This window comes from Cryptomeria japonica, chromosome 1, assembly GCF_030272615.1.
Source record: "Cryptomeria japonica chromosome 1, Sugi_1.0, whole genome shotgun sequence".
Taxonomy (NCBI): Eukaryota; Viridiplantae; Streptophyta; class Pinopsida; order Cupressales; family Cupressaceae; genus Cryptomeria; species Cryptomeria japonica.
Genome location: NC_081405.1, coordinates 176,893,475 through 176,906,742, shown reverse-complemented (window position 1 = coordinate 176,906,742; position 13,268 = coordinate 176,893,475). Strand labels below are relative to the sequence as shown.

At 38.2% G+C, this 13,268-nt stretch overlaps 1 protein-coding gene across 1 annotated transcript in view; it reads left to right on the top strand.

Moving 5' to 3' along the window:
* LOC131060922 (D-2-hydroxyglutarate dehydrogenase, mitochondrial) overlaps window positions 1–13,268 on the top strand; it is a 301,696-nt gene that overhangs the window by 192,402 nt on the left and 96,026 nt on the right. Inside the window, exon 11 of the mRNA XM_057994361.2 lies at window positions 63–171. Within this exon, the coding sequence (XP_057850344.2) occupies window positions 63–171 (109 nt within the window). The remainder of the gene's footprint in view (window positions 1–62; window positions 172–13,268) is intronic.

Sequence of the window (13,268 nt, the reverse complement as noted above, 5' to 3'; positions counted from 1 at the left end):
TTTTGCTCCATGGAGTTTAAATTTTTCCTTTTAATATGATCAGCTGGTATATTGTTTTACAGGGAAAAGTTGGATGCATTTCTGGAAAGTTCTATTCAAGCGGGTCTCATTGTTGATGGCAGTTTGGCCCAAGATTTCAACCAGATTGCTGCATTTTGGCGAATACGTGAGGTTTGATCCTTGGTTTCAATAATGTACTTGAAGTGACAACTTTTTTGGAGCTCCTATCACTTTCCTCTTAGAAAATAAAAACTTACGAGAAATTTAGAGATGAGCTTTATGGTACTGGACAAACTTGTCCTTTTATGAATGCATCTTTAGCTAATTAAAAAAAACATTTTTGCAAAAGACGGATCATATGGGTCAAATGGAGTGCCTCTATAATACACTATCAAGCACAATGCACAGCCACGGAAAGATTATTACCATTTTAACAGATGAACTTCAATTTCCAGAAACAAAATTTATGTTTTGGTCTTGAGCATATCTTGCCCTATACAGTGACCCAAAGTCAGTGTAATGTCCCCACTTTGAAATAGAATTTAATATTAAATAATTATAAAAAAATTAAAATACAAAAGAATAAAAAGTAAAAAATAAATTAAAATAAAAGAATATAATCAAATATAATTAAGTTAATGAATTGCCAAAAGACCAAAAGACATGAAATGAAAAGTTGTGACTCCCTCAAGCATGAGATATAGAAGGGAGAAGATAACTTCATTTGATGGGGGAATACTTAAGGGAATTAGAAGTGCAGAAATGATTTAAAGAAGTGCATATATGATTTAAATAATTGCAGATCTGATTTAAATAAGAAGTGCAGATCTGACAAGACAACAATGAGGAGGCATGACCCTTTAAATGAATGTCTTGTTTCCATGAGATGTGTCTCCTCAATAAAATAGGATAGTATAAAAGGATATGGAATTAAGGGAGGAAGAAAACACACAAGCAACCATCACAAGGGAAACCAGTCCAATTCATCACAGCAGAACCCTAATCATTTCAGATTATTATTATTATCAGATATATATTCAGTGGTATACTTGATATTTCTGCCAATCATTGTCTTATATATGTACATGTTATTTATGCATGATAAAGAATATTTAAGTATATGTTCTTATAATAGAATATGAGATTTGCTTGATTGACTGAAACCCATCTTGTAGGAAGAGCTTGTGGTGTAAGCAAAAGAGGTATAGAAGACTAAGTAAGTAGGCCAATCTAGAGTTGACCGTAATGGCTCCTATGACCAAAGGGCACTCACATAGAGAGCCAAGTGTTGTTGTATAGCATCGGTCGAATCCTACAGGGCCGACTTGTCATCAAATGCGTGAATGGCCTAATCGGCCTTACACATTTAATACATAGTTCGAATTCTATAATGCCGACATTTGATTTATACTGGCAGATTAATAAATCGGTTTATTAATATATATAACTAATACCAAACTTGGCTTAATGAAGAGACACGCTGGTTAAGCATTGAGGAAAGATGTGATGTTTGGTTAGAGCCGACTTTGAAGAAGTCGTGTTGTTTGATATTGATATATAGTTCGATCTGCCTCACATTCCAACATGACGATTTATTATACACAATTAGCAGATCATATACTATAAGCAGATTGAAGCAGATCGAATTGGCAGACTGTTGTGACGTTTTCACACATCGCCCCATTGCAAATGGGGACCCTTGTTTTTTTGCTTTTTAGGGTTTGTTCTTTAGGTTTTTTAGGGTTTTGTCGGTTAGCCTTTGCATTTTGAGTGCTGTCGGGGAGATCAATAGGGTAGCAAGTCCGGCTTGAGTGAGGTCCTGATCCTGAAATTTGGCTAAGTCTGGAATGTCCTGATCCTGAAATTTGACTAAGTCTGGAAACTAAAAAAAAAACCTCCAAAAACTAGATTTTGCAGTATAACTCCTGGAGGTCTGAAACCACTCTCAAACATCCTGAAAGTATATATGGAATATAACTTAAAGTATAAGATGTCACTTATACTTAAATGTTATATTCCATAAAAATTATCCTGATAGAGAGTGCGAAAAGTCAAATTTCGCTCCTGTCCTTCACTGAGGATCCAGAGCGAATTTCGCTCCTGTCCCTCCCAGGAGGACCAAGGCGAATCGCTCGTGTCCCTCACCAAGGATCCAGAGCGAATTTCGCTCCTGTCCCTCTCCAAGGGACCAGAGCGAAAATACTTATTTGAGCTATTCCTGACCGTGTTTGGACGAATTGAGACATCAAAGGCATGGTGAAGGACGAAATGAGCATGATAGAGCATCCAGACTTGATCAAAAACAATGAAATGATGAAGTTTTTGCCTAGAGGGTCAAATTCGCTCCTGTCCCTCATTGAAGGACCAGAGCGAAATTCTTCATAAGGTACGATCTGGGCAAAGATCAAGCAAGTTTTATGTTTGAAGGCAAGAAAGGAGATGAATTGAACCCATTGAAGACAAATTGAAGATTATCAAACGTCAACAAGGGACCCAAATGCCCAAGTTCGCTCCTGTCCCTCTCCAAGGGACCAGAGCGATTTTTGTCTTAGACAAATTTCTTGCCAAGTTACAATGAATTCCAAGGCATGGATGAATGAAAGGGGACATTACGAGACCGTTGAAGATAAATTTGGAAGCTGGCGAAGTGTGATGGAGACTACAAGTACAAATTTGCTCCTGTCCCTCTCCAAGGGACCAGGGCGATATCTTAGTTATGTTGCCTTTTCCTCAAATTCAAACCACTCCAAGTCAAGGAGAGAGGTGGCAAGGACATTTCGAAGCGTCTCAATCAAGCACAAAGTTACAAGGATCGCCAAAATGAAGGATTTGCACTTAAAAACCTAGGTTCGCTCCTGTCCCTCTCCAAGGGACCAGAGCGAAATCCTCATGAAGCTCTAAATTTTGAAAGTTTATCAAACATCAAGTATCCAAGGGGATCAAAGGGACTTCATTCTACGCGATGAAAGTGATGGCAAGTTGATGGAAGCAAGGACAAGCTCAAAAACTTGAAGTTCGCTCCTGTCCCTCAGGAAGGGACCAGAGCAATATTGATTATATTGGCCAAATCTCTCAAAAATCACGTTAAGTCAAGGTTTTGCGGGGTCATACAAGGTCTAAGATGTCTTTTGGAGATGATATACAAAGGTTTTTGATGTCAAAATGTTATCAATTGAGCCAAGGAGCCTATATCGCTCCTGTCCTTTGGACAAGGACCAAAGCGATTTTTATTAAAACACTCATGCTCCTTCAAAACCAAGACAAGGCAAGGATAGCCAAGGTCAAGGACGTCCTTTGGAAGGCAATGAACGAAGAACGAAGATCAAAAGATTGCAAATTTGAGCCAGGACACTAAGATCGCTCCTGTCCCTCAGGAAGGGACCAGGGCGATATTTGCCAAAGCACTCATTTTCCTTCGAAGATCATGACAAAACAAACTTGCAAAGGGTTCAAAGCGTTGTTTGAAAGGTAATAAAGGAGAAGTTGATATCAAGAACGGAGAACTTCAAGTGAAAAGATCTAGATCGCTCCTGTCCCTCTCCAAGGGACCAGGGCGATATCACCACAAAAGGACATTCATTTGCAAGAACAAGACAATCAAGCTCAAAGATCCTAGCAAAAATGTCTAATTCAACGTGGAAATAAATACTTTGGACGTCGAAATTGCAAGAATCAAGACCCAGTTGATGGATCGCTCCTGTCCCTCTCCAAGGGACCAGGGCGATGAGGTACGTATCTTTCCATCTTCAAAATATTTTGGCGCTCAAACACATTTTTGAATTTATTTAAATGCTAGAAAATTCGATAAGATTGAAAATTTAATTAAAAATAGCATTTAAATATTGCATTTAAATATTAATTAATTTTTGCCTTGTAAAAAAAAAAAAAATCGAAGTTTATTAATTAAAAACAATGGCAAATTAATTAATTATTATAGAGCGCTTGGTATTTTATTGTTTTATGAAGGTCGGCCTTTCTTATTTATTAAAAAATCGTTTATAATTGCTTTATTTTTACAAAAGTCGGCCTAAATATTGATGAGAGGTAAGCACTTATAAAGGAGGGTGGTGAAGATCATTATTTTCACATTGTTATTTTATCATCTCAAGTACGATTTAAGGAAGACAAAGAGGTGCGAAATTATCATCAAAGAGGAGTGCGTGTTTGTTTCAAGTAAGGCGAATTTGTTATCTTCAAGACATTGAAGACTCCTCCCCCAAGGTGGCGAATTGCTAAAGTGGACGTTCCTTATCATTGGAGATCACGTCAAAGTCATCTAATTTCAAATTTTGCCTAGGCAAATTCCTCATTTTGCATTCTAGTGTTAGCTCTCAAGTGAGGTATGGCAATGTGATCCCTTGTTTTGATTTTGAGTTTTGATCGTCATTGCTCCAAATTTTGAATTTTGAGATTTTGTAATTTTCAATAAGCTCAATCGTTTTTTAGGAAATAATAACTCAAGGACTTATTATGAAGTTTCCTAAATTTAATCTCTAATCTAGTTATTCATTGCAAAATCATGTTGCTAATTTTGAAATGTTGTGTAGGCATCAAATGGAGATCTCATCAAGAAAAATCAAGCCGAATCAAGGACGATCTTCGCCAGGACGATCAAGTAAGGACAAGGGCGACCTCTTTCAATCCAACGTTCCAAGGCGAGGTACATCATCATCCTGCACATCAAGGACACAAGGAGTTAGAACAAGGGCTCGTTGAAGAAGCAAATAATTTCAGATGAATTAATTAAAGCAAGCTTCTCAACAACATCAAGTTGAATATTTACCAAAGTTACAAGTGTCGAATGAGGTGGCGTCCTAGTCATCATTTCTCCAATCAGTGAGGTCCACCTCAGCATGTCCAGATTCAATGTACTCAACTCGTGGAAGGTGGCACAAACTCCGATGTACCTACCCTGGCTATCCATTGGTCGATTTTTCTAGAGAGGACATGTGTCCAAGCAATACAATTTTATCATTGGTCAAGCATTAAATGTTATGTAATGGTTGTAACAAACCCTAATTAGGGTTTTGATTGTTGAATCTTGGCCATTGATCTTGAATTGATCTAAGCCATCAAATTGTATTGTGGGCACTATATAAGCCCAGGCATTTCATTTGTAAGGGCTAATGAGCAATTGTTAGAGATAGTATGTAAATAGTTAGAATAGTTAGAGAATAGTTGGAAGCAATTAGAGTAGAATAGGAGGACAAGGCAAGAAATTGTTGCCATTGATTGTAAACAAACTCCATTTTCATTGAAGTAATGGTGAAGTGTGTCGTTTCTTGCAATTTGCATGGTTTCTTGTTGAGTCTTCAATCTTAGATGGTAGATGATTAGATGAATGGAGGAAATGTGATTGATTGATGGTGGAATTCGTATATCCATACTACTAGCAGTTTGTTGATTGCAGACTCGCCTTGTGTAGTCAACTGGAATCATTTAGCTTAAGCTCAATTTCAATTTGTCGCTTCTTCATTGATATGCATCAACTTGGATGGTGTCTATGCCTGCGGTGATGATTTGAACATCATAAAGCTTCCCTTAGAAGATCGCACTAGTCTTGTGTAGATGTTCCATTGATGTCAAAACAAGATCTAGTTAGAGTTTCATCAAAAATCAAGTCATTGCTCCTACATTCTTAGTATTAGGATTAGATCCTCTCTTCGCCCTTATCCTTTTTTCATTTTTTTCAAATCCAAGTTAGTCAGAGCCTGTGTCCAGCAAAGCAGATCGGAAGTTCAATCATCACATGTAAGTCCCCTTGTGATCCCAGCAAATCACATCATACCACTGGAGCTTGTCCACATGTAGAGACCCTACATCAAAGAACCTTGAAGTTTCTCCGATTGATCCTTTTCGCGATATCTTCAGCATTCGGAAACTTTATTCAAGAGAGGATAAGATGCCTTTAGGTATTTTATTCTGTGTATGATGGTGTACAAAATACACGTCAACACAGACCAAATACATTCTTCAGTGGATCGGATTCATCCTATAGCAGATCGACCTCCTTCATCTGCAGATTACGTAATACATTCAAGTCAGATCGAAGATCATCATTCATCCTTCTGCAGTTTGAGAATCCTACAAGAGTTCGGATTATATCACAGCGGTCTAGAGTGATTGACTTATTCATATAGCTTCAAGAGACATTCTAAAATCATATCCTTATTTGATAAATATAATCAGAGACATTCAATGCTGGGTTTTTTACCTTCTAGATGGAGCTTTTCCTAGGATATATTCTGTGCATTTATGTTTGATTTACTGTCTATCTAATCTAATTGAAGCAGATCGAATTGGCAGACCAAATACATTCTTCAGTGTATCAGATTCATCCTACAGCAGATCGACCTCCTTCATCTGTAGATTACGTAATACATTCAAGTCAGATCGAAGATCATCATTCATCCTTCTGCAGTCTGAGAATCCTACAAGAGTTTGGATTATATCATAGTAGTCTAGAGTGATTGACTTATTCATATAGCTTCAAGCAACCTTGTAAAATCATATCCTTATTTGATAAATTTAATCAGAGACATTCACTGCTGGGTTTTTCACCTTCCAGAGGAAGGTTTTCCTAGGATATATTCTGTGCATTTATGTTTGATTTACTGTCTATCTAATCTGATCATAAAAATTTAACATGGTATCAGAGCCACAGTGAAAGAAGATCGTGATAAGATTCCCTACAACTTCTAAGTATTCTCTCCTCTCTTCGTCGAGCAGTATCTCTAAGTTTTGAAAATGGTGAACGGTCTTAAAGTTGAAGATAGGCTTGAAGGCGCATCTAACTTCACCTCGTGGAAGTTTAGAGTGCTCATTGCACTTGAAGAAAATGATCTTCTTCAATTCGTGGAGGAAAAGGATTTATCTGAACCTGAAGATCATGAGGAGAAGCTTCAATTCAAGAAAAATGTCATCAAAGCAAAGAAGATATTAATCGATTCCGTGAGGGATCACTTGGTGCCTCTCATATCCAAGATGACAACTGCGAGAGATATGTTCAAAACCTTGGAAGATTTATATGAGATTAACAACGTGAGTAGGGCTGTTGCCTTGAGGCAGCAACTCCACCAAGTGAAGATGGCAAAAGGAGATTCAGTCATCACCTACTTCATAAAAATTTCAGAATTGAGAGATCAACTAAGCGCAATTGGGGATCAAGTGATTGATAAAGACCTTGTATTGCTAGCCTTGAATGGCTTACCTCATTCATGGGAGCCATTTATCCAAAGCATAAGTGGAAGATCCAAATTACCTAAGTTTGATCGACTCCGTGCAGATTGTATTCAAGAAGAATCAAGATTGACCGCTAGAGAAATTATCAAGAGTTCTCAAAATGAAGATACTCATGTTCTTGCCACTCAATCTACCAAGAAACATAAGTATTGGAAGAAGGGCAACTTCAAAAAGAATAGAGATTTCAAATCAGATTCTGCACCTGATTCTAGGAAGAGGAAGAAAGATTTCTCTCGCATCCAGTGTTTTAGGTGTGACAAGTTTGGTCACTTTGCAAAGGATTGTTTGACAAGACCTAATCATCAAGGAGCAAACATCAATGAACTCTCATCTCAGAAGGAGGTTGAAGATAACTCCAATGGTTTTCTTTTCATATCAGCATTATCAAGCAATGTTCCTACTGACAGTGATACATGGTTAATTGATAGTGGAGCCTCTCGACATATCACCGGTTATCGGGAGCACCTTTTTGATCTAGTGGAGAAAGAGTCACATCTCCAAGTTATTATTGGGGATGATGCACGCTATGTTGTAAGAGGAGTTGGTGCTACATCTCTAAACCTTGAATCTGGAGTTTCTCTACACCTAAGTGATGTATTGTTCGTGCCAGGGATCAAGAGAAATCTTGTGTCTATTTCAGCCTTGGAGGATAAGGGCTATCAAATTGCATTTTTTGAAGAAAGAGTTCTTGCTTGGCCTAAGAACTCCAGCATCAAGACTGCTCGTGTGATCGGAAATCGACATGAGAGTTTATACAAACTCTCCACTCTCCCTGTTCAAGCTCTTATTCATGATTCTTCCAGTTCCAGCAAACTCTGGCACAAAAGACTTGGACATCTTCACTTCAAGGCTCTTCCATCATTGGAGAAGATGGTAAAAGGTATTCCTAAACTTATTCATGTAAATGATGGTACTTGTAAAGGTTGTGCTATAGGCAAAAATATTAAAAGTCCTTTTCATAGTAGTGAAAGTAGGTCTAAAGAAATACTAGATCTTGTACATTCAGATTTATGTGGTCCAATGTCAATTCCATCCCTAAGTGGATGTTTGTATTATGTAACTTTTATAGATGACTACTCTAGGAAGACTTGGATTTATTTCTTAAGGTCTAAAGAGTCTGATGAAGTCCTAGGTAGGTTTTAAGAGTTTAAAGCTCTTGTAGAAAATTTATGTGGAAAGAAAATTAAAATTTTAAGGTCTGATAGTGGAGGTGAGTACACCTCGGGTAGCTTTCGTGATTTCTGTATTGAGGCAGGGATCAAGAGGGAGTTTTGTGTTCCTTACAACCCTTAACAAAATGGGGTTGCTGAAAGGAAGAACAAATCTATTGTTGAAGCTGCAAAAGCTATGATTCATGATCAAGACCTTCAGATTTTTCTATGGGCAAAAGCCTCTAGAACAACAGTGTATGTTCAGAATAGATGTCATCATCAGATATTACAAAATATGACTTCTGAAGAAGCCTTTTCAGGTATCAAGCCTGATATCAGCCACCTAAGAATATTTGGTTGTCCTGTGTATGTTCATATTCCCAAGGATAGGAGAACCAAGTTGGCACCTTCTAGCAAGAGAGGAATATTTGTGGGCTACAGTGAAACCTCCAAAGCCTACCGTATTTACATTCCTGGTCAAAAGCAAATAGAAGTTAGCAGGGATATCACAGGAAGATGTTCCATTCAGGAAATCAAAGGGCTTGTGCATGGAGATAGATGATGAGACCCCTCAAGACATGGATGTTGATCATGCTCCTGAGATTCAGAGGGAGACTACAGAACCTGATATGAGTAATGATCCAATTGAACCATTGGATCCCACTGATGGGCCTAGAGATATTGGTGTGTCTCGAAAGAGACGTCTTTGGGCGCAAAACACTATGCAGGAAGCAGAGCAGTTTGCCGCTACTAGAGGCACATTCAAAGGAAGCAAAAGACCACAAAGATTTTCTGGTTATGTTGCATTAATGTGTAATCTTATTGAGTCTGAACCTTCTAGTGTAGAGGAAGCCGCAAAACAACAAGTTTGCAAAGATGCAATGGATGAGGAGTATCAATCCATTCTCAAGAACAATGTGTGGGATATTGTGCCTAGACCAAAAGGGAAGTCTGTTATATCTTCCAAGTGGTTGTACAAGATAAAACATGCAACTGATGGCAGCATTGAAAAGTACATGGCTTGATTTGTGCCTCGTGGCTTCTCTCAACAAGAGGGAATAGACTACGAAGAAACATTTGCTCTTGTTGCTCACTATACTTCCATTAGAACCATCATTGCCATTGCAGCAGCTAAGGGACGGAAGTTGCATCAGATGGATGTAAAGACTGCCTTTCTCAATGGTGTGACTGAAGAAGATGTCTACATTGAGCAACCTGAGGGGTTCATGATTAATGGGAAAGAGTCTCATGTGTGTAGATTGAAGAAAGCCCTATATGGTCTTAAATAGGCTCCTCGGGCTTGGTATGAAAAAATTGACAGATACTTAATGGGTTTGGGTTTCTGCAAGAATGATGCTGATCCAAACCTTTACTTCAAGGTATTCAATGTTGATATGTTGATCTTGGTACTTTATGTTGATGACCTATTTGTTATCGGAGAAGATCATCTCATTGATAGATGTAAGAAGGAGTTGACTTCCAAATTCGAGACGAAGGACTTTGGACTCATACACTTCTTTCTAGGGTTGGAAGTTTGGTAGAGGCCCAATGGGATTATCCTAAGTCAAGGAAAATACACCATCGATATCTTGAAGAGATTTGGAATTACAGATTGTAAATCTATGTCCACACCAATGGAAACTAACTTGAAGAAATTGAGGGAAGCTGCAGCTAGTTCAGATCTTGTGGACCTTACTATGTACAGGCAATTGATTGGGTCCTTGATGTATCTAGTTAACACTAGACCAGATATTTGCTATGCAGTGAGTGCATTTAGCTAGTTCATTAGTGAACCTAGACAGATACATCTAGTTGCAGCCAAGCATATCTTGAGATACTTGCATGGCACATTTGGATATGGTTTGAAATACTCTTCCTGTGTGGACCTGATGCTTGAAGGATTTTCTGATTGTGATTGGGTAGGGAGTGTTACTGATCGAAAGAGAACCTCTGGTTGTTGTTTTAGCTTGGGATCTGCTATGATTTCCTGGTGTAGCAGGAAGTAGTCTTCAGCAGCTCTAAGCACTGCAGAGGCAAAATACATTGCAGCATGTGTGGCAACTTGCGAAGCAGTGTGGCTTCTTAAGCTCCTTGCAGGATTGTTTGAACAATCATTGGAGCCTACTACCATACATTGTGATAACCAAAGTTGTGTGAAGCTTTCAGTCAATCCAGTATTTCATGACAGAACAAAGCATGTGGAGATTCAGTACCACTATATCAGAGATATGGTACAAAGGAATGTTGTTCAATTGAGATACATTTGTACTGAGGAACATACGGCTAACATTTTCACCAAGCCTCTTGCGAAAGTGAAATTTGTGCATTTTCGAGACAAGCTTGGAATTGTGGAGAATGAAGCCCTTGTTGAGAGGGAGTCTCAGCATTAGTGATTACTTGATATGTATTATAATGCATTCTTCTCTGTGAGAGAAGTTTGAGGTATCAACCCTTGTTGAACATTCTTCTCTGTGAGAGAAGCTTGAGGTATTAGCCCTTGTTATGCATTCTTCTCTGTGAGAGAAGTTTGAGGTATCAACCCTTGTTGTGCATTCTTCTCTGTGAGAGAAGTTTGAGGTTCCAGCCCTTGTTCCACCCTCTGCAAGTAGGTATGGTGGATTTCATGTGAGAGACTTCATGATTTGGCATTTGTTCTTATTCACCATCTAGGAGTAGCCATGATGGATGTCACTACATGACTCAGATATCAAGGAGGATTCCTCCCTAGCTAGGAGGGAGTGTTGTTGTATAGCATCGGTCGGATCCTATAGGGCCGACTTGTCATCAAATGCGTGAATGGCCTAATCGGCCTTACACATTTAATACATAGTTTGAATTCTATAATGCCGACATTTGATTTATACTGGTAGATTAATAAAGCGGTATATTAATATATATAACTTATACCGAACTCCCCTTAATGAAGAGACGTGTTGGTTAAGAATTGAGGAAAGACGTGATGTTTGGGAAGAGCCGACTTTGAAGAAGTCGTGTTGTTTGATATTGATATATAGTTTGATCCGCCTCACATTCCAACATGATGATCTAATATACACAATTAGCAGATCATATGCTATAAGCTGATTGAAGCAAATCGAATTGGCAGACCAAATACATTCTTCAGTGGATCAGATTCATCCTACAACAAATCGACCTCCTTCATCTGCAGATTACATAATACATTCAAGTCAGATCGAAGATCATCATTCATCCTTCTGCAGTCTGAGAATCCTACAAGAGTTCGGATTATATCACAGTAGTCTAGAGTGATTGACTTATTCATATAGCTTCAAGAAGTGAAGCAACCTTGTAAAATCATATCCTTATTTGATAAATATAATCAGAGACATTCACTGCTCGGTTTTTCACCTTCTAGAGGAAGGTTTTCGTAGGATATATTCTATGCATTTATGTTTGATTTACTGTCTATCTAATCTGATCATAAAAATTTAACATGGTATCAGAGCCAGATCCAGGCTAGGAGCCCCAAGCACACAAGAGGTGTGGCTTAAGGGGGGGTGTTGGTGTTGGAAATAAGCCACACCCGGACCGACGATGGACTGGTCCAAGAGGGGCTAGTAGCTCAGTGGTAGAGCACTCCAGCAGCATATGGAAGGTCCTAGGTTCGAGTCCTAGTTGGTCCATGTCTGAACACCAAGTAACCAACTTACGACCCCGACCCAAATTCCACAAGATGGCATGTGTCTTTAGGGAGATGAAACATTGATGGGGAAAGCAGATACAAGCTGCCAAGCAACAAGGCTATGGTAGACATCCACTCTTGGGCTTGGTGTAGAAATGGCTTTGGGCAGACCCATCATGTCCCTTCTTCCAAACCCTAGTATGCTTGCATTATTGATAATCTCTAAATATGATGAAATTGCGTAATCTTAATGATTAAACATATATGTCTATATTTGTATATGTTATTCATATTGTGATTGCAGGATTCAAATCCAGGATTGCATCATTAAAGAGATTTATTTGGTAAGACGTAACCCTAACCCTAAATTGGTACAATTGTGATTTTAGGGAAAATTCTAGGGCAAAGTGGGAAGGGGACATTACAAATGGTATTAGAGCATGATCCTACCATCCTGGAGGGTAAAGATGAATCAATGAATCATTCTAGTCAATGAGAAGGAATCTAATAATATGTGTATTCATATGTATGCTCCATGTTTGCATATATCCATGTGTATGCTTCGTGTTTTTATGTGTATGCTCCATGTTTAGCTCATACCTGATGTGTTTCTAGCATGTTTATTCCACGTGTGTTTCCAAAGCCATTTCATATTGGAAGTTGTTTTGAACACTCCATGATCATTGCTTGAGAATAAACAATCTTGGGTGGGGTGGGCTGTAATGTCCCTGGTTTGAAATAGAATTTAATATTAAATAATAATAATAAAATTAAAATACAAAAGAATAAAAAATAAAAAATAATTTAAAATAAAAGAATATAATTAAATATAATTAAAATTTGATTAAGTTAATGAATGGTCAAAAGATATGAAATGAAAAGTTGCGACTCCCTCAAGCATGAGATTTAAGGCAAAATGGCAAATGTCTTTAGGGGGATGAGACATTGATGTGGAAAGAAGATACAAGCCACCAAGCAAGAGGGTTGTGGTAGACATCCCTTCTTGGGCTTGGCATAGAAATGGCTTTGGGCAGGCCCATCATGCCACTTCTCGCAAACCTTAATATGTTTGCATTATTGATAATCTATGAATATGATGCATTTGCCTAATCCTAATGATTAAACATATATATGTGTGTATCTGCATATGTTGTTCATGTTGTGATTGCAGGATTCAAATCTTGGATTGCATCATTAAAGAGATTTATTTGGTAAGACATAACTCTAACCTT